Source organism: Thalassophryne amazonica, chromosome 14 (genome assembly GCF_902500255.1).
Source record: "Thalassophryne amazonica chromosome 14, fThaAma1.1, whole genome shotgun sequence".
Lineage (NCBI taxonomy): Eukaryota > Metazoa > Chordata > Actinopteri > Batrachoidiformes > Batrachoididae > Thalassophryne > Thalassophryne amazonica.
Window position 1 is genome coordinate 27,035,303 of NC_047116.1, and position 21,781 is coordinate 27,057,083.

Here is a 21,781-nt window from a genome sequence, read left to right on the forward strand (position 1 = left end):
ATATATTTGGATATAATTTGACACCAAAATCAAATACTATCCAGCCATTCCAAATATCTGCTTGGGGGCAAAGTAGTGTGTTGTAAACTTTAGAAAAATGTTTGGCTGGTTCAATCATATTTTTCATCTTAACTATGGCATGTTTTTTTTTCCTTCAGTGGCTTGTTGTCTTCAGATTATGTGGAGATCCACTTTGAAGGAGGCAAACCAGTTCTGTCAAAGGTAACATGTTATATCATTGTAACTAAATCTGAATATTCGCTCTCTTTTTTGGAGTCTCATTAGTTTCTTGAATAAGTTACTTTGTTTAAAGCTGATAGAGTGATAGGCTGTTTTCCACCAACAGGGAACCTGTTTTTGAACTGGTACCTTTCAGGATTATTTTTAACCTTGGTGCCATCTAGCAAACTGGCTCATGTATGATTTTGAGCAAAACCAAGGACAACATCATAAGAGGGTTAGCTGTTTTTTTTGTTTGTTTGTTTGTTTGTTCTGTTTTTTCAAATGAGAACCAGCATTTCAGATTGAGAACTTATTTTTGATCAAAAAACACAGCAAATGGTTTAAAATTTCAAACTGGAAAAGGCTGATCAATCTTCCTGTATTTTGTTGTGTACAGAGAAGCACATTCTTGGTAAAGGGACACATATGTTTTGTGTCGGCATTAAATAAAAGAGAGAAGTGTGAACATTAAGGGCCCCTTCACACATAGTGCAGATTTGGTCGATTTGGCAGAAAGTGCGCATGAAGCAGGAATCGTGTGGAAAATGTGTAATTTTGTAGCTGCTTCCAACACCTCGTACACCTGTTGCTACAACTATTTGCGCACACCAGCGGCTGAAAGACAGAGTGTGCGCTGTGCGAGCCCATCGAACCCTCTTGCAGCTGGTGTCGACCAAATTCCAGCTGACACGCACGAACATCTAACACCACTTGCATGGCACTTAGAAAATGTGTGGCCATACTTACTATTAACATGACAACAGCCAGCAGACAATCACTGTTGAGCTGGATGTGAACCCCCTCGCTCTTCCCACAACACATCTGCATCCGCAGGCGAGGCATCTCTCATCTGATCACAGAGTGACACCTTGGTCATCTGCGACATCTGCGGTTCTGGACATCACAGCTGCAGCACACATCCTGTGTTTTGACGGACACGTGTGTGTGTGTGTTCTTGTGTGGAAATACATAAAAACATATCGCTTTTGCAATGGGAGGAGAAGTGGGCCATCAGTCCGTTTGGACACGCAGCAGGCGATCTGAATGTCACGTCTGACAGGACACGTGTGTTGGGCCATGAGGGCTGTGAGTGGCGCGGCGCATGACCAGGACAAGCCAACAATATGACAAATATGCCACTTTCAGTCACGTATCAGCAGAAAAACGCTGTACCAAACAATGTTTGGTCAGTTATCACAGAGCTTTTTTTTTTAAAATACATTTATCTGCTTGTTGATTTTACCCATTTCACTTTCTTGTTACCAGACAGTGATTGTACTGCAGTGGTAAAGTTTCCATCTGGTAATCAGAGTATGTGGGTTTGAATCCTGTGGTGTTTTTTTTTTCTTCTTTTTATTTAACCAGGGTTATTTAATGGCCCCTTTGTGACTGTATGTCTGTGACCATGAGTCATCTACAGAGGAACAGACGGATCATATTTGTATTGCCCGCTTGATAAATGCATTGTTTTTATATGGTGTATGGGTTTATTTCATTTTAAATACGTCCACCTCCTTCCTCATATCAGGCAGGTTCCTGCAGCTTTCACAGGACAGCGATCGTAGCTCAGTGGTAAAGTTTCTGACTGACAATCAGAGCTTTGGAAGGCACAGGTTTGAGTCCTGTGGGTGGCATGTAATTTTTATTATTATTTTTTTTATTTCAGCAGCTGCACAATGTGGTTACACATCGTGCAGCTGCTGTGAAAAGCTGCTGTGTTGCTGCGTTCCCAAAACCATGGCAGCATGTATTTTTTTTTTTTTCTTCGCAGCAGCTGGCAGTGTGTTCCCGCATGCACAAACCGTCGCACCGGCATTGTGCACGCCAGCTTGTCGGCGCGATGTTTCGTGGTTCAATCATCAAACTGTTTCGCCGTGAGTCACCCTGAGTTGTACTTTATTTGCACTGTGTGTGAAGGGGCCCTAATGTAGGACATCCTGATTCAATCCAAATCTTTTAGATGCCCTTGAGGTCATCTTTTTACTCTGAACAAAAACTAATTTAATCATGGCAGTATTGGTTTAGAATTAAATCTCTGATGCGTGCCAACCGGCTATTTAATGTTATTGGATGGAGCATTAAGTAACATTCAGAGTAAATCCCTTCTTGTTGCCACTGAACAGGTAACAACATTAGAAGTGTCCAGTAACATGGGCAGTTTCCCTTCGGATGTAAACGCATGTTTACCTCATGGAATGCATGTAAACTTTTTAAGATGACCACTTATACAATTAGTTGCTTAGCCCCTGGTTGTCTCAATTGTCCACTGAGTAATGGCCAGTCAATTGCCAAATAAGAGCTTATTCGTGTAGAACAAGCTCCTCATTGGTGTTTGACTGGTAATGACTCAGCAGAGAGCAGCGCCATGGGAGTATGGTGAAGTCAAGGTAAGCTGCTCATTGTTTAATGAGTCATTTAATTTTTTTTGTTACATTTAGTGAGGGAGACATGCATGCATTTACCTCCATAGGAACCATCTACGTGCTTCGAGAAATCTCTGACATTTTCACCTTGTCTGTAAAGAGAAGAAACAGTTTACTATGAGTGCTTTTAGCTTGCCCCATGCCTTTGCGTAGGTGGTTAGCCTGTGAGGGCATTTGCGTTTTAAGTCAATACTGTATCGATTAAATTCTTTCTTTTGTTCAGAGTGAAAAGATTAAGCCAAAAACATCTAAAAATAGCACCTAGGTTGAAAAATGTGGAACTTCTTTAAAAAGAAGATGACAAACTGTCTAGAATGATGGGAACAGCTTCCCTTAATAGGCAGAAAAGTTAAGTTTTGAATTTGTAGAGGCCATAAAGACAGGACAATGAGAGCAACTGGGAACAGGAGCTGGTTCCTGCTGCTGCTGCTGATTCAGGCAGAGGGCTGAGCTCGGCATGCTGTAGCTGAATCAGCAGGGTTTTGCTCCCCTGCAGCCTCCTGCTGGAACCCTGCTCACGTGATGACAGAGCGAGCACTCTGCAGCATCAGTGCAGCTTGGGATGGGTGAAGTAGGGTGGGGGGGGGGGGGGTGTCTTCTGAGCCAGGGTTCTGACAGCTGTGGTCCAGACAACGCCTGGACCCTCCTTGCATTATATTAACATCTTAGCGAGCCCCCTGTGGAAACACAGCTTTTGCAAATATGTGAAAGTGGCATCTGTGAGGCAAGCTGTTCCATTCTCTCTGAAAAGACAGCAAAATCAGCTTAATGATCAAGTAAAAAAAACAACAACAACAAAAAAACTGCCAGATTTGAGCAGGCTTCAAACTGAGCGATCGCTCCAGTTTGGCCTGTTGTCACGCTGCGTTTGTGGTGCTGCATTGAGTACTGTGTCTGTGTTCTCTCAGGGTGGTGAGCACTGTTACTACCACGGCCAGGTGAGAGGGAACAACAACTCCCGCGTGGCACTATCCACCTGCAATGGGCTGCAGTAAGTGTATCATCATGCCATGAGCAGAATATGTGAGAATGCACTCATTCCCCACAGTATCGACTGACTCTTCTTTCTTCTGTCTTTGTCTGACAGCGGACTGTTTGACGATGGCGTCTACATGTATCTGATTGAACCTTTACAACAGACTCATTCAATCGTAAGTTTGTTCTTCTGCTGACAACCAAATATGCAGCAGTCCCTCTTCCACACATGCACACAATGTTCTGCTGTTATTGTTGTCTGAACACTCAGCTCAGGATGGCTTCAGGACATTCCTGTTTTTAAAGGAAATGGATCTGTCTTGTCAGATAATGAGGTCTGTCTGTTTAGACTTTAATGCCAACATGTTTGCTCGTGCTCCACACTTTTGCTTCATTTGTAATGGATTGATTTTTGTGCCAGTCCATGTCCTTTTATGCTAATGGAACATTACAGTTTAAAGGGACACACTTATTGGTCAATCCAGGACTGTCAAATTGTACTTTTCTGCCCCTGTTGATTTTATTGCACCCTTTGTAAACAAAATTTTGGCATCAATTCTGTCCAAAACAACTTTGTCCTTAACAAACACACAGCACATCCAGCACATTTCATCCATATTGGCTCAAAACTGTTTAAGTTAAACCATATGAAATTAAGTTTGACCTTTAAAGGTCACCCAAGGCCATACCAGTTTGACTCACCCAGGGTCAGAAGGTCATGTAACCAACAGAAAGGTGATTATTTGTCTTCATATTAGTGTTTCATACTAACCAGAGCTGCATCTTTGAAGACTTCGTTGTAATAACCATTTTAACCAGTTTAACCTTTCAGAGTGATCCAAGGTCAGAGTTCATGTGACCAGGAGCAAGGCGGTATCTGACTTCATATTTCTCCTTCATAGTAACCATAGGTGTGTTTCTAAGCTGTTCCGCTAAATAGCTTTTCTAAATATTGTCTCTATACTGTACAGGCATTGGGACAAATGTTTGACCTTGGCGTGGGACGATGACCTCACCATTTTTTCTCAGATTAAAATAACTTTGTCTGTGGTTGGCTAGAAGACCATCAAGTTTATTCCAGACTGGAGTTACTTTGCTGAGACACGGATGGACAGACACACAGGATCAAAAACAATTCCCCCCACATAAATAGGAAAAATGACCATGGATTTTGTTTTTCTACCACACTACAGCACCTTAATTATAGAAAATTCATACAAGCAGTTTCCACAGTGAAGATTTAAGTTCATCCTAAAGATTGCTATTTTTTCTTTGGACTTTGACACTTGTTGGCATCACCTCACAACAGGATACAGCTGCAAGGCCCCACACCCTAAAAAGAACACCCTCCCTCCAGCAGAGCAGTGATCCAGAGGAGCCGGGTAAGAGTTTCCATCAATTTCAGACATTTTATAACAACTCCACCATCATTTCTCTGTCCATGACCATCACCGCACCTCTGTTGACTAAGTCCATTCCACGCCTTTATGCATCATCACCACAGTTGTAAACACCACAGGCGGGAAATCACCGGCTTGTATTGATGAAGAAAAGTACCCTGTGTTACAGTGGAAAGCGGCAGATTGTTTGGTGCCATTTCAAAATATATAAACTGGAATGTTACTCACAACTCTTATTTTTTAGGGTTCATGTCTTCAAGAAATGGATATCTATATTATCCTGGTTTGTCTTCACTCAGAAGTTGTTTTGGCTTGTTCTGGGTGTTTGAATCCATACGTTCTTTAAAGGGGAACTCTAGGATTTTTCAACCTAGGCTCAATTTTTAGATGTTTCTGGGTTCAAATTTTCTCTAGGGGCAAAAGCTATGGTAATTCATTTAGCGTAGTAAAACCATCATCATCTTCTGGATTTGTCATACTGCTCTCCATTTAATTCATATAAGTCAATTGTTGATGCGAGGCTCATTCCTGTTGTTTACTAGTGAAGCAGAAGAATGAGCCTTTTATTGACAATCAACTTGTATGGAGTTAGTGAAGAGTGGTGTCAGCAAAGGGGAAGAAAGCTAAGGTAAATCACTGAATGTATAGTCAGTCATTTTACAAAGTTCCTTGACATTTACTGAAGTAAATATGCACACATTTACATCCTCTCCATGCTGCTAGACACTTCTAGTGACATGTTCACTCATCTAGTGGCAACAAGAAGCAGTTGTTTTTGAAGTTTTTTGTTACTTGGCTCATAGGCTTACACAGTATAGCTGTTTAATCATTGATAGTATTCATGTTCTAACTCAGTATTGAACTGATTATCGTCATTTTTGTTCCTAGTCCAAATCTGAATCCATAGTGATCTAAAAATAGGCCTCATATTGAAAAATGCCAGAGTACCCCTTTAAGGCTATTGAACAGAATGACTCTACTTCAGTAATGGACCTTTTGATGGTGCTGTCTTACGTAGCTGTTCTGAAACTCACCCTGACATAAAAGACATACTTGCTGCTTATTTTTCCAACTCTTCTTCCAATTACTCTTCAAAGCGGCTCATCAATTTTTTGTTCATCTCTGGCAAGCTCAAATTGTTTTTCAAACGGCTGTTGGAGAAACTTTACACCAACTTCCACCTTTTTCTCTCAGTCTGACAAATCCTCAAGCTATGTAGGGGCTTTTCTGTCACTCTGGCAACTTCTTCGTATTGTTGCAGAATGTACCTGGGATGCATCCAAGTGAACCTCCCAAAAATGTGGTGGTTTTGAGAGGGTACCCCTCCTATTAACCAGTCTGTGCTGGGATATGCTCCACTCTCTTGGCATGGAGTGTAGAATATTTTCCAGCCTATGATGTCTGGGCCAAAAAATATGACATTTCAGCCAGAAATGTAATTTTTCACACCCTTAACCCTTTAATGTTCAGCTCAACCATTTGGTAGAGCATATTGATATCTACTACACTCTACTGAGAAATATGAGACCACTAAAGGGTTTAATGAGCTGCAATCATAACTCAAACCCTTTGTTTTAACAGAAACTGAAATGTCGTTTCACAGAAACATTGAAAAATAGAGAAAAGAAACAGTCCTTAATATTTCCAGTGTATTTGAATGTGAAACAAAAATATTGCACTAACTAGGTACCTGTGGGCATGAAAACAGACTACAACAATCTGACATATGACTCCAATGACATTGACCTTCATCCAAATGATTGCCCTTTGGCTGACCTTGACATGGTAGTTCTTGAATCCACCTACGTGTGTGCCGCCTTTGGTCCAAATTGGGTTGAAAATCAAATTCCTTAACCTTTGCCAAAATTTCTTAATGGCAGTTTTGCCATTAACTTTCATTGACATACCAGGTTTGGTAGAAATCAGCAAAAGGACGTGGGAGGAGCAGGCCAACAAACAGACAGGTAGACATGACCTTGACCCCAATATTGACTTTTGACAGATTTGATCTTCCTGTGCAATTCCAGAACCAGATTTTTGGCCTTTGACCCACTGACCTTGGTCTTTGCTTGCCAGAATAAACCTTGTAAAGGTAATTCTGGGGTCAGCCTACATGCACACACCGAGATAAACTAAAATTGGCCCCTTGGAGAAGTAGTGGAACAAACATGAACACGCACATACACGCATGTTTCACAAGTTGTATTGGCACCCGGCCGAAATGTCCGTGGCTTAAACATCCTAGGCTAGCTGGAATGTTCTAGTCTGAAACCCCTGGCATGAATAGTTAAAACCTCATAGTGGGGAGTTAAGAATGTATTTATTTTAGGTTTGTTCTTGAGAAATTCACTGCTGTCAACAAAGTGCACAGGACGTATCCTTTTCAACAGTTTGTTGTCCTGCTGTGTTTTGCAGCAGAGGAGGACCAGCTGTTTACAGAGCTGGATGACTTATCCTGGCTGAAGCGCAGGAAAAAACGAGCAGTAAGTCTCTGAACTCTGCCCTTAAGTAAACCACCCTCGTTTAAACATCATTCATGCAGTTAAAAAGATCAACACCAGTTTATGTATAGATAGACTGTGACATGATCTGTTGCACAGCGATTTATGTAAAAAGGGTTTTTGACAGCCTCATAATGAATGATATGACTTTCATTTTTGCAGATGCCTCGTAATATATTTGAGGAAATGAAGTATTTGGAGGTGATGATTGTCAGTGATCACAATATGGTATGTGTAAGCAAGAATGTGAACTAAAATTAATTTTTTAAATTTCATTGTATTTTTTATTATTCAGGATCCCAGAGGGGTTTATTAGACTATTGCAGTCACTTTGTGTGCGTGTGTGTGTGTGTCCAGACAAATATCTCAGGAACTGATTGGCCGATTTCATTCATTTTGCACGTGAATTGCATGATGTTAATATGAAGGTCAAAGGTCAAGGTCAGACACAATTGAATAGTCTGAAAATCACATTTTTCGCAATAACTTTGAAACTAATAGAGCTAGATTGATGATGCTCAATGAATCAGCAATCACAATTTTGTTCCTGATCTGTATGTAGTGTCATGATGATGTCACCAAATGTCATGTGACATGGAATCATCACATTTTCTGCAATATCTTTGGAGCAGAGAGAGAGAGAGGGGGAGGGAGGGAGGGAGAGAGAGAGGGAGAGAGAGAGAGAATGAGAGAATGAGAATGATGGTCTCTCGTGCACATGAATCAGCAAACAGATTGCCAAATGCTGATTCATATGTAATATCATGATAACGAGCAGAATACCATCTGCTGATCTGTATGTAGTGTCACTAAATGATTAAAAAAAAAAATCACGTTTTCTTCACTAACTCCAAAACAAAGTGAGCTACAAGGATGAGCTCAAGTGCAATAAACAGCTATGTACTTCCCAGCTGACTTGTACACGGCATCATGATGATGTCACTATATGCCGTCATGTGATAGAATACGAATAAAAAAAACATGTTTATCTCGGTAACCCTGAAACTAGAAACCCAGAAGGATGATCTGGAGTGTATATAATAAAAAAAAATAGAATGTCATATTCTAATGTACGAGCCCCGCCCACATATACAAGCTTGTATATGTGACATCATGATGATGACATTATTATGATTTGCAGTGCAAAGTCTGTTCCAAAATTAGTATTTAATAAGTTTGCCTTCTTCTTTTGACTGTGATTCATTGGGATCACCTCATTAATAATTTTTTAATGGAATATTTGCAATATATGTTTGCAGTATTTGTGAACACGAGTATGGGGAGCTGACTTGGGGATAGACTGTGAATTCTCTGAATGCTTGTTGTTGTTAGCGTCTCATATTTTTGAAGTACTGTAGCTCTGTGTCAGTTTTACAATAAAGATGCAATGTGAAGTGCACCCGAAAATTGCTTTACCTTGTTTATTTTTGCATCCTTTGTTGTTTTTCTTTGTGTCTGCAGTATAAACGACAGAAAACCAAGCAGCAAACTCGGAATTTTGCCAAGAATGTAGTCAATCTCGTTGATGCTGTGAGTAAGATTTTCATTTCAACTTACACAGTTTGTGTAATTTGAGTCCCTTTCAGAAATACTATGCATACTGTGAGTGTTTTTTTTCTTGCAGAGTATAGCAGAAAATATTTAGAATAAATGATAATATGGTAGTGCACGTGTACAACACCCTGCAGAAAACACTGTAGGTGCATTGGGATGATGGGGTGCATGTTATTTATGATTTATGTGCAGGCACAAATCCATTTTCTATACCTTCTTATACCATTTAAGGGTCACAGGGGTGCTTGAACTCATATCAGCAATAATTTGGTGAGAGACACCCTGACATTCTATCACAGGGCCACATAACCCGTTAGTCTTTGGTGGATTTGGGCCTCTGATGGATGGATGACCTCACAGTTCCACTGGCAGTCCAGAGAGCCACATTCAGCAGAAGGATTTTCCCAGTTTTATGACATATATGCACGCTGGGGGGAGTCGGATTTGAGTGGGATTTGCCGAGGTCTGACAGCAATGTGGATAGAATCCAGCTTGCTCGGGGATCATGATGTCATACTTCCTCAGTATGCTCATGCGTTGACAGCGTCTTCTGACTGTGCCGGCATTCAGTGCAACAGTGAGGACAGCAAACAGCCTTCTTTCTTTGTGGCCGTCTCGGCAATAATATTGGCTGAGTGCACTCTGATATCCGATAAAAATGCACCTTATGGAGTGGCAAATGCTGACAAACGAGCTCAGAAGATTTGCCTCAGAAAATTTGCACGTAGAAGCGATATAGAAGATGGATTTCCCGAATATGTAAATTAATTTATGTCAGGAAGAAGCTCAAAGTGCTGCTGCCCTTGAGGAAGAATTGCTTTGTCTGGCTGCTGCTGCGGCTATCCTGCTCCAGATTAGAAGGAATAAAGAGGAAGAAAATGAAGAAAGGAAGAAGAAAATGTGCATTGTTTCTCAGAGAGTGGCTGCGAACCAAAAAGAGGTTTAGTGACACACGTTATAGCTGTTTACAAATGATTACAACTGTTTACAAACATTTGCATTTGTGAAAAAATGAATTCGCTAAGAAATTTTGAACATGTTCAAAATTTGTTTGCGACAAGAAAAGCTGTTTGCAAACTGTTTTGCAAAGTTTTACAAACCCTGACGAAGCCCAAAATTCACTACGTTTGTCAGGAGTCACTGCTCTGTGAGATCTGGACTTAAGAGCAAACCAGTGACTTTATTTCTTGTATGTTCATGATCATGACAGAGCCAGTGAAAAAAGTAAAAAAAAAAAAAAAAATAGCTGTCGAAGGAAGTGAGAAAAAGAAAGACAGCATTACAGAGCGAGGGGTCAAACACACACCAGCCTCGGGTCAACTTCCTCTTATTATTATTTCACAGTTAAGGTATGACGCTATATTTCCTCACTGATTGTACACATCCTCACAGATAGAGAAACAGAAGGAGAGAATGATTATGCACGTGGAGAGATGGAGGTGGCAGAGTGAGAAAGAAGAGCAGAGAGAAAGAGAGATTACACAAGCGAGACAGGCAGAGAGCAAGAAAAAGGTGGAGAGAGAGGAAGAGGAGCAGAGAAAGAGATCCGCCTGAGCTAAACTCTGTTCTCTGTGTATTTCTGTGGATTGTCGCTTTCTTCACGGTTCCACGGATTATGTAAAAACAAATGCACATGTAGAGTGGGGGTTGGAGAGAGAGCGGGCCAGCAATGAGTTTTTTTATGACAGTTTTGTGATATATGTACTACTGAGCTATAGGGGGAGGCCCGTAGAGAAGAATGCGCCCAACCATAGATAGCTCTCCTTTAAATGAACAGCCGAGCTGCATATTGCTATGTCAGGAACTGTCCTCTTTCCCCTGGTATTGAATTCACATCCCACACCAGAGCTTTGGTCAAACAGAGCCAAAGTCTGAAGCATTGGACAACCGCAGGATATGAATGCATGAGTATTGTAGAAGTAATCAACAAGTACAGGACAAAATGGTAAACAAATGTACAAATACCATGAGAGCTCTCCATCTGAAGTCCATTCAAAGTTTTGAGCATGTACAAAACTTCCCGATGAACTCAGCAAAAATCAGCTGACAAGACACACTTTTAATGAATGAGAAAAGAACTTTTACAGAACAAAAATGGACACAAACGGATATCAACATTTGGTATACGTTTGTTATAAGTTTCCTCAATCATTCATAGTGTAAGACCCTGTTTGTGGTTTTCCCAAATCTAAGAAATTAGTTGAAATGAAGTTTCTCCTTGCAGAAGTGAGCACTAATAAAGTAACACATTAAGAAAAGGCTGCAGTAAAAATGGCCTTTGTGAAGTTATGTTTGGGAGCATGCACCGGTGCCATGCTTCGTTGCATCTACCACACTACACCACTGTCCTGGGTCCGGGATGGAAACCAACCCATTCCATCCCCAGCTCTTGAAAGTAGCCACCTCTCTGTTGCAGTCAGATATGTGAATTCCCCCTTGGCCTTTTCCAATTGCTGGTATCCTTAGCACTTAGGCTCCTGCTTACTGGACAGTTCTAAGAGGAGCATGCCGCATGTCCGCACCTCCAGTAGGATGGGAAACATTTGTGAGCCTCCTATATTTCTCATTCGCTAAAATGTGTTGGCATTACAGATTCCCCCTGCAGCAAGTATTAGATGATGCTGTTATCAAAAGAAGGATGATGCAGCACACAAGTCAGCAGACACCCACAGAGTCATCATCATAAAGTGAGCACCAGCATAAATCTACTGGAGGGCCAGAAAGAAAATATTTATGTGCAACCCGTATTTATTTCTCAGTACGACACAGCCGAACTTATGCGTCATAAAATAGTGCATTTCCTGCATCTCGATGTGCCCCATAGATGTCTTTATTCAGTCTCAGAATTACCATTGCGCTTGTACTCCCTGTTAACGTCCATTGATTATCCCCTTGTTTGTTCTTGCTCTCATTCACGTCCCCTCAGGTTTCGTCAGAATGCATATTCTAATTCTCCTCACCCTCTGGTTGTATTTTTTCTTTTTTCCTCCTCTCTTCATATTATTTCCATTCACTTCATGCTTAAATGGCAGATCTTTAAAGAGCATCTGCATACTCGTGTAGTGCTAGTTGCCGTGGAGATCTGGACTGATAAAGACCCCATCCCCATCAGCGTGGAGCCTCTAAAAGTGCTGCGGGATTTCTCCAAGTACCGCCAACAGAGCATCAAGCACCATGCAGATGCCGTGCACCTCTTCTCGTAAGTACACAATGTTCCCAGAGCTCCAACCTGACTGCAAACAACCACATTATGTCAAAAACTGGGTCCTCAAACATTCTGTGCTGTTTAATCATTGCTGTATTCAGGAGTGATGTTGGCATTGAAATCAGTTATTTGGTTCAAGAATGTAGTATTGATTAATACATTATCAAATAATTTGCCAGCTTTAAAAAAAACTTTTTTGGGCTTACATATATCAGACTTCTTCCAGCAGAACTAGGCTACCAATATGGTGACCTGGCCACCAGCCTTGGCTGGGAAAGTAACCTACATCGAATCGGTTTCCTGTCCAGGGGGATTCGTAGTCTTAGATTTTCATCTATTTCATGCTGTGAAACCTGGAGATATCCGCCAGCCGGCGTCAGGGCCCTGTATAGGACAACTTTTCATTTTCTGCCATTTATCCAAGTCATGCATTGCCTGCATGTTGTTTAAGTGATACTGTTAATTTGGATGGTATTGTCTCTGATTTCTTTGTTTCATGTTGTTTATTTCTGTCTCTACATTCTTGTAGAAATGTGACCTTCCATTATCCCAAAAGCAGCGTGGCATACTTTGGTGGCATGTGCTCTCTGAGCCGTGGAGTCGGGGTCAGTGAGGTCAGCTGATCACCAGCCGGTGTCACGGTGCTCATGCATGGCTTTATGTGACTGCAGGTGAATAATCTCTGGTCTCTGCTGTGCTCACAGTACGGCAGCACCATGGCCATGGCAGTGTTTCTGTCACAGAGCCTGGCACAGAACCTGGGCATCCAGTGGGACCCAGCATCCAAGAGGAGTAAGTCAGTGTTGCAGCACATGCTGTTTCCTCACAGTGAGAACTGCTTTTGTAGAAAAAGAATGGACAATAATATTTTTTTTTTCAGAAGATTATACATAGTCATTGCTGAGACTTCTGAAGGTACCACATTTTTGAGAAACTTGGTGTCATATTAGTTAATGTAAGAGGAAATATTCATTATAACTCAGTGATGTGATGTGGCTCCAGCAGTTCCTTATTCTTTCAGTTATTCAATGGCTAATGCACAAATTTTCCCTGTACTTTATCCACTTCATGTCACAAGCTGCTCCCAGACAGATCCCAAACTGGTTGTATAGTCTTCATTTTGTTACCAAATTATTCCCAAACACAAAGCCATGACTCGTCTGCATTATGTCATCATAAGATACAGTTGGGTCCATAAGTATTTGGACAGTGATACAATTTTTGTACATTTGTATCTGTGCCACTGCAGTAGAGTTGAAATAAAGCAGCATAAAAAGCATATACTTGTAGTGTAAACTATGTTGGTAAAATATTGCATAAATCATTTAGTAATTTCAGACATTTGTATGCATAGTGGCTCTAGAACCTATACATAATTGGACAAAACAAATATAAAGAATATTTTTTAAATAAATCACAGCCAGTTTTCTTTAGACAAGTAAGGGAATGGATTCATGAACATTTTAAAGTCACTGAATATGTCTCACTCTTAATTTACATGAGTCATTAAGAAGTTGTGGCTATCCCTTGGTGGCGAAGTAGACTGGCTCTTGATCGATTCCCGGATGAGATGTGGATGCGGAAGAAATCTACATCCAGGTTTGATCTAGAGATGCCTGTCCATGGGTTTGTCACAGGTCCTTAGCCTGGTCTGATGAGTGGGAAATCCCAGACAATCAGGGTCTGAGGACCTGCTGCGGCCTTCATAGTCGTCACCTCCTCTGCCTGATCCACCGTTGAGGACTTCTTGTTTCACCAGACTCCCTTTAGCCATGTCGTGTTCAGCGTTCCTGTTGTGCCTTCATGGTTACCGTACTGACCACAGGGCACACAAGGCCCCCACCATATTTCATCCCAACAGGCAAACCCTTACTTGATCTGTTACCCAGGTGTCACGACGTGGACGACGGGTTGGATTTTGGCACCCCATTAAGAAATACAAACAGTATCGTACTGTTTGGTAAATCTGTCTGCAGCTCTCAAAATCAAATTACTGTGAAAGAGGGGAGACTAGTTTGAGAACCCACCAAAATGTAAGACTAGTAATTTAGTCATCACAGTCCATACTTTGTCCAGGACCAATAACATCCTATTTTTCCAATCCTTTCACAGAAAACACAAATTTTCCAGCCTTTACCCACATGAGTAATTCAAAAATTGGTAATGTCAGTAAACACATGCCAGTTTTGTTTGGCTTCTCCCTTTTGCTCAGGGGTCACCACAGTAGCTCTATTACAAACCCATATATTGATTTGGCACAAGTTTACCAGCCAATTTCCTTCCTGGCACAATTTCACATGTACATGGTGAATGTGGCACAGGCCTCCTTTGAACCAGGCACCTTGTGTTTTAGAAGAAGTGGCACTAACCGCTTCTGCCACTATGCTGAATTATGTGACTGCATACTTCTTTAAAAAAATATTATTTTAACATTACACTACAGAGCATTTTCAGTTGCCATGTCTTACTTGTGCTTGTTGTGTCTCAGTCTCCATAACTATCTTTAAAAGGCTTTGCACATGTGGGGCTTTTTTTAATAATAAAGGATACTTTATAGTCTGTTCTGTATATTATTTCTTTTTCATGACAATTTCTTGCTCTTTCATTCCTCTTTCCTGCTCATTTTCTCCTGTGTGTCACTTGCAGAGGAATGCGGTTGTGCTGATTCCTGGGCAGGCTGCATAATGGAGGACACTGGGTAATGTCCAGTGCCCCTGAAAATTTTAAACATTACATTAATTACTGATGCCTCATTTGAAGGGTCACTGACTGTTTTATATACATTTAGTTATCACCACTCTCCTACACATGGGAATTATTTCATTAGAGGTTCCAATGCATCTTCTGATAATGATTATTTCATCGTCTGCAAAAATATTGATAATTCATACTTTTGATTTAAAACTCACTCTTTTTTTGCGTGTGTGTTTTAGTCAAAGTGTGATTTTGGCCCTCTCAGTGGTCCCATCACAGTTTACTAAATGACAGATGTTTGCATGTTTGTAGGAAATGGAGCTCTGAAGTCCTGCATATAGTCCTACCATAGTTGAACAGCAATCCATACAGATTACCCCCCACAGTTCAGAAATTATATGAACCACAGATTAATTGCAATGTCTGCTTAATACAGTAAATTACAGATTTATTGTCACAGCTAATTGTTTTCCCCATAGTGGAGCCAGTTGGCTCGACGTCACTGTGTGGGGAATCAGTCATTCAGTCAGTTTTGACATTTCACTTTTGTGTGATATTAGTATAGTTATACTGGCCAGATTGTGAACAAACTTGGTAGATGCATTATACATAAAGACCACAAGAAACATATTGCTTTTGGGGTGAAAAGGTCACGGTCAGTGGAGCATAATTTGTAAAAATCTTGTGAATGCAATGGCTTGTTTGTTAACTGCCCCACTGTCACCGGTCTTTGTATGTGTATTAGGTATATTGACCCCAAGAAGACGATTGTCTTTGGGGTCAAAAGGTCAAAGATAAAAATCAATGGAAGGTACTTTGTAAAAAACTTTTGAGCGCAATATGTTCTTTTCCCTATGCCTGATTGTCACCAAATTTGGTGTGTGTGTTTGGCGGAGTGACCCCAAGAATTCTACTGACTTTGGGGCCCAAAGGTCAAAATCACTGAACTGTATATTGCGGGTGCCTTCAGCTGTTCTGCTGAAGGCACCCACTCTCAAAAAACCTGCACCGGGCAGGTGCCCAGGTTCAATGCATGTTGGGATCTAAGCACTGAAAGCATAACTCTGAAATATCAGCAGCTGAGGATGGAGTGGTGCGTCAGGTTTTCCCTGTGCCATCATGAGTTCACTGAGCCAAGCGTGGGGTGGAGCTGAGGTTGGCTGGAAGTACACTGAGCTCTGGGGCGAGTGGTGTGCCACTCAGAAAATCTGATTGGTGACTAAAATCTGTGATCTGACTCAAACCGTGTGGTCTGTTGCACCCCTAATTGCAGCTCTTTACTTACTGTGTCATTTGGCACAGCACATCATATGGACTTGGACATCCATCATTATTAGTCGTTGTTACTTACAGTCCTGGTTAATTATCACCAGATTTTTTTTTTCTCCCTCCTCAGAGTGCAACACTCACGGAGATTCTCCAAATGCAGCATCTCTGACTACAAGGAGTTCCTTTTAAAAGGCGGCGGCTCGTGTCTGTTTAACAGGCCAACCAAGGTGAGACACTCATAGTCCCACATCTCTGACAACAAGTTACCAGTGTCATGTAATGTACACGCTAAATCTTTCATATGCTCATGATGTCTTTTGGCAGCTCTTTGAGGCAACAGAATGCGGGAATGGATTTGTAGAATTAGGAGAGGAATGCGACTGTGGAGCGAGAGCAGTTAAGTTTTGTTGTAATTTTGTCATTTGCTATCATGTGTTCAATGGGTGAAGACATTTTAATGCTGATTTTCAGGAATGCTACAAGGAATGCTGCAAGAAGTGCTCCCTTGCCAACGGGGCTCATTGCAGTGATGGTCCATGCTGCAACAACACATGTCTGGTATGAGCTTTAGCTGCTCTGATATTACTATTCAATTCAGTTTATTTACGAGGTCTGTCCATAAAGTATTGTACCTTTTTATTTTTTTTTTAATTATATGGATTTGATTCATATGTTTTCACGTTAGACAAGCTTGAACCCTCGTGCGCATGCGTGAGTTTTTCCACGCCTGTCGGTGACGTCATTCGCCTGTGAGCACGCCTTGTGGAAGGAGTGGTCCTGCCCCGTCGTCGGATTTTCATTGTCTGGAAATGGCGGAATGATTTGGGGTTTTTTTCCATCACAATTTTTTTAGAAGCTGTTAGAGACTGGCACCTGGAAACCATTCAAAAAATTTATCTGGCTTTCGGTGAAAATTTTACGGGCTTCACAGAGAATAAGGTCTGTTAGTACAGCTTTAAGGACCCCTTTAAGGACGCTCAGCGTGCCGCGCTCCAAGCTGCGACGACGCGGCACAAGCCACCGGACCATTTTCTAAGCGTGATGGCTCTGTGGATACGAGACTGTCGTGTGCTCTTTCTCTGGTTATCACAAGAGCTGGACATCAGCTATTTTCCGGCAGATTTCACTTTTAACAAGAGATTTTGTCATGGAAAGCCGCGCGGAGGCTTCGCGCGTCACGACCGATTCGCTTTGGAAGCGAGACAAAGGAACACCTCTGTTCGGCATGTCAGAGGACAAGTTTTGGACATGTCTATCTCGGCTTTCAATGCTTACCATCCAGTAAGTATCAGTGAAATTGTGGAGAGCTGGACATGTCCAAACTTGTCCTCTGACACGCCGAAACGGAGGTGTTCCTTTGTCTCGCTTCCAAAGCGAATCGGTCTTTATGCGCGAAGCCTCCGCGCGGCTTTCCATGACAAAATCTCTTGTTAAAAGTGAAATCTGCCGGAAAATGGCTGATGTCCAGCTCTTGTGATAACCAGAGAAAGAGCACACGACGGTCTTGTATCCACAGAGCCATCAGCTTAGAAATGGTCCGGTGGCTTGTGCCGCGTCATCGCAGCTCGGAGCGCGGCGTGCTGAGCGTCCTTAAAGGGGTCCTTAAAGCTGTACTAACAGACCTTATTCTCTGTGAAGCCCGTAAAATTTTCACAGAAAGCCAAATTTTTCAAATGGTTTCCAGGTGCCAGTCTCTAACAGCTTCTGAAAAAATTCTGATGGGAAAAAAACCCTAAATCATTCCGCCATTTCCAGACAAGAAAATCCGATGACGGGGCGGGACCACTCCTTCCACAAGGCGTGCTCACAGGCGAATGACGTCACCGACAGGCGTGGAAAAACTCACGCATGCGTACAAGGGTTCAAGCTTGTCTGACGTGAAAACATATGAATCAAATCCATATAGTTTAAAAAAAAATAAAAAGGTACGATACTTTATGGACAGACCTCGTATACACTGCCAAATCATAACAAAAGTCACATCAATGTGCTAAACAGGAACAAGGTCTAGACCTTACCCAAGACATGAGAAAGCACTTTGGTGACAGTGGTAAGGAAAAAGTCACTCAGCATTTTCTGATTACAGGGAGAAACCTCAAGCAGACCAAACACAGTGGGGTGACCATCTGCTGTAGCCATACTAACAAAATTAAACAAAAGGCACAACTCAGGATAGACAACAGAACACACAATGGCAGAAATGTTATAGCTAAAGGGCCTGTGTTCATATGGTGAGTTTTTTTTCTTTTTTCTGAGGGACAGTATGTTTTTTTCAGTTACTCTAAATGAGAACAGAGGTTATGCTGCCACCTCCAGAAAATGCACTGCACCGAGTGTCTTTTTCAGAGCACTCAGATTTTTTTCTGTGGCTGATCCGAGCGGTTTTAAGTTGAAACTACTGTGATGACACTGCAGCGCCTTTTCAGGCAACCAGTGAAACAGTTTCACTCTGCAAGGATGAAACTGCAGTTGGTAAAACTTTTGTGGTCTGTGTCAACAGTCAGCCAATTTCTCAGACAAAATCAATTACAATAGAGACAAAAAGCAAAATCTCATCTGTTTTAGCAGATTGGACAGGTGCTTGGTTCCTACTGAGGGTGAGTGCTTTTTTTTTAGTCACTGTATGATTATGAGGTAGTTGTTAACTGTTTCTTGCTGTCATAGAAACATCCCACAAGGATAATTATTTATTTATACATTTATTTTAAAGTGCTGAGGTCAGGTGCTGGGATAAATTATTTCTGGGTGCCCTCTCTGTGCCTTTCTGCCAGAAAAAAGTGCTATATGGACATGAAGCCAAACATCCATATACGAGGTCAGTTAGAAAAGTATCCGACCTTTTTATTTTTTTCAAAAACCTGATGGATTTGAATCACATGTGCTTGCATGAGCAAACCTTGACCCTTCGTGCGCATGCGTGAGTTTTTTCACGCCTGTCGATTGCATCATTTGCTTGTAAGCAGCCTTTGTGTGAGGATGGGTGGAGTCTCTCATCGTTTTTTTTCTTTGCAAGGAAATGGCGGAACGACTGGAGCAGCGCGACTGCATCAAATTTTGCCAGAAACTGGGCGACAGCCAGGTGGAAACCATTCGGATTATTCAGACGGCTTTCGGTGACGATCCTATGGGCATCACACAGATTAAGGAGCGGTACAACCGGTTTAAAGACGTCAGCACAGTGGTGGAGAGCGAGTCACACTCCGGTCGGCCATCAACATGCTGAAATGACCAGATCATTTCCAAAGTGAACACTGTCGTGATGCGGGACCGTCGTGTGACTATTCGAGAAATTGTGGAAGAGGTGGACATCAGCACTTTTTCGGCACATTCCACTGTGACAGAAGATTTTCCAATGAAAAGAGTTGCAGCGAAATTCATGCCGATGGCTTTGGCACGAAGCTGATGGCGCAGCAAAAGTGCCTCCGTGTTGAAGCCTCACAGGACATGTTGTGACATGCCCAGCTCTTCCACCATTCGGAAGGTTCAGACGGCTTCAGTGGCTTTTCAGTCGTGTGACTATCCAAGAAATTGTACCGCTCCTTAATCTGTGTGATGCCCATAGCATCGTCACCGAAAGCCGTCTGAATAATCTGAATGGTTTCCACCTAGCTGTTGCCCAGTGTCTGGCAAAATTTGATGCAGTCGCGCTGCTCCAGTCGTTCCGCCATTTCCTTGCAAAAAAAAGACGACGAGAGACTACACCCATCCTCACACAAAGGCTGCTTACAAGCAAATGACGCAATCGACAGGCGTGAAAAAACTCACGCATGCGCACGAAGGTTCAAGGTTGGCTCATGCAAGCACACGTGATTCAAATCCATCAGGTTTTTGAAAAAAATAAAAAGGTCGGATACTTTTCTGACAGACCTCGTACAGAGTGTCCCAAAAAAAGTGCCACAAAAATAAAGCCACAGAAAATCTATGCACTTCTGGATACTGATATCTATCATATGTCATCTTGAATCATATTTTATCTCTGCTGTTCATTTATAATTTCACCTCAGTTTGTAAGAGTTTTGGCATTCACAAGTTGTGCTCAGTATGTGCACCGCTCCTCTGGTTCAGCCAGATCTCCCTTCGTTAACATTGTTAACAGTTCTATCAGTTTGAAACTTATTTACAATCCTCCATATCGTCCTTTCTGTCTGGAGCTTTTCTAACTGTAAAATGACATTGATATTGTCGTTGGGTTTGCGCAGTTGATTTGGTCTCAAAGTACAATTCCAAAAGTTTCCCTTTTTGCTCAATTGTAAGCGGCATCGTCATTGGATCAGTCTCAAACTACATCAGAAGAAATTCCTCATATATATATCCTAATGTCTGGAAAAAAAAAAAAAGATTTCAGATTAGCCGTTGAGGAATTAGAGTCAAAGGATTTTGTGGCGCTTTTTTTGGTACACCCTGTATATCCTTGTGTTTATAGTGGCAGGACAGTATGAAAGACAAACGAGATGAAAATTAGAGTCACTGAAATAAATTGGGGCAGCACGGTGGATTAGTGATTAGCACTGTTGCCTCACAGCAAGAAGGTCATGGGATCGATTCCACCTGGGGCCTTTCTGTGTGGAGTTTGCATGTTGTCCCCGTGTTTGCATGTCGGGGTGCTCCGGCTTCCTCCCATATCCAAGGGCATGCAGGTTAGATGGACTGGACAATTTAAAATTGTCCATAGGTGTGCGGGTGTGAATATGTTTATTTGTCTATATGTGACCCTGCGACAGACTGGCGTCCTGTCCAGGGTTGTACCCAGCCTCACACCCCATCACTGCTGGGATAGACTCCAGCCCCTATGACCCTTAATTGGAGTAAGCAGTTGAAGATGAGTGAGTGAGTGAAATAAACTGCATTAGTAAGTCAGAGATTGAACTGACGCCAGATCAGCTATTGAAACAGGTAATTTTTCATAGCTCATCCCAACCCAGATACACCCCCAACCTCTCCCCAAGAATCCTCGTCATCCAGCAAAGCGAGTGTCTGAGTTCAGAAGTTCTAATGTAGACTGCAAGTCCACACCCAGCCATACGTGAGATAACCATGAGTTCATCCTACACCTATTTCAAATCCTAAATTCTCTCAGTATTAACACTCATTAAACTTATATCCAGTGGGTCCTGTTCAGTCACTCACAGCAGGTTAAACTTATATGAATAAATATGATTCATCCAAAGACATAACGCCTTATCTAGTGGAACGGCTTCACTGTGCATCCACAAGATCCTGGGAGATCTGGATGATCGACACGAATGACAAGACATGTCAGCACAGCAGCTCCCGTACAGTTGCTCCAAATACCTCACCAAGACTGGACGAGGCAGGAGCTCGGACAGGAAACAGAACAGAAATAAATAATCAGAAAAACTATAACATTTAGTTAACTTTTTAAATAAAACATTTACATGCAAACATGCTTGTCAGCAGGAGCGTCTTATTATCCATGAACAGACCTCAAGAACTATAGTTAGACGAGACTGAGTCCTTCCTTATGGGTGATGTAACTAACAGAAGCAAGAGCAAAACCAATGATGGAATGCATCTATT

The 21,781-nt window shown here is 41.8% G+C and overlaps 1 protein-coding gene and 1 long non-coding RNA gene across 2 annotated transcripts in view; one reads left to right on the top strand and one right to left on the bottom strand.

The window, feature by feature from the left end:
- Nucleotides 1-21,781, top strand: part of LOC117524869 (disintegrin and metalloproteinase domain-containing protein 23) — a 57,632-nt gene that overhangs the window by 25,154 nt on the left and 10,697 nt on the right. The window contains 14 exon segments of the mRNA XM_034186685.1: nucleotides 159-222; nucleotides 3,554-3,636; nucleotides 3,733-3,796; nucleotides 4,930-5,002; nucleotides 7,436-7,503; nucleotides 7,684-7,749; nucleotides 8,983-9,051; nucleotides 12,108-12,274; nucleotides 12,810-12,894; nucleotides 12,985-13,072; nucleotides 14,927-14,978; nucleotides 16,371-16,470; nucleotides 16,568-16,639; nucleotides 16,715-16,801. Of these exon segments, the coding sequence (XP_034042576.1) occupies nucleotides 159-222; nucleotides 3,554-3,636; nucleotides 3,733-3,796; nucleotides 4,930-5,002; nucleotides 7,436-7,503; nucleotides 7,684-7,749; nucleotides 8,983-9,051; nucleotides 12,108-12,274; nucleotides 12,810-12,894; nucleotides 12,985-13,072; nucleotides 14,927-14,978; nucleotides 16,371-16,470; nucleotides 16,568-16,639; nucleotides 16,715-16,801 (1,138 nt within the window).
- On the bottom strand, nucleotides 6,763-21,645 carry LOC117524871. Its single transcript, XR_004564885.1, has 3 exons — nucleotides 21,634-21,645; nucleotides 12,800-12,802; nucleotides 6,763-6,889 (listed from the first exon to the last, which is right to left on the bottom strand). It is a non-coding gene; the product is annotated as an uncharacterized LOC117524871 (long non-coding RNA).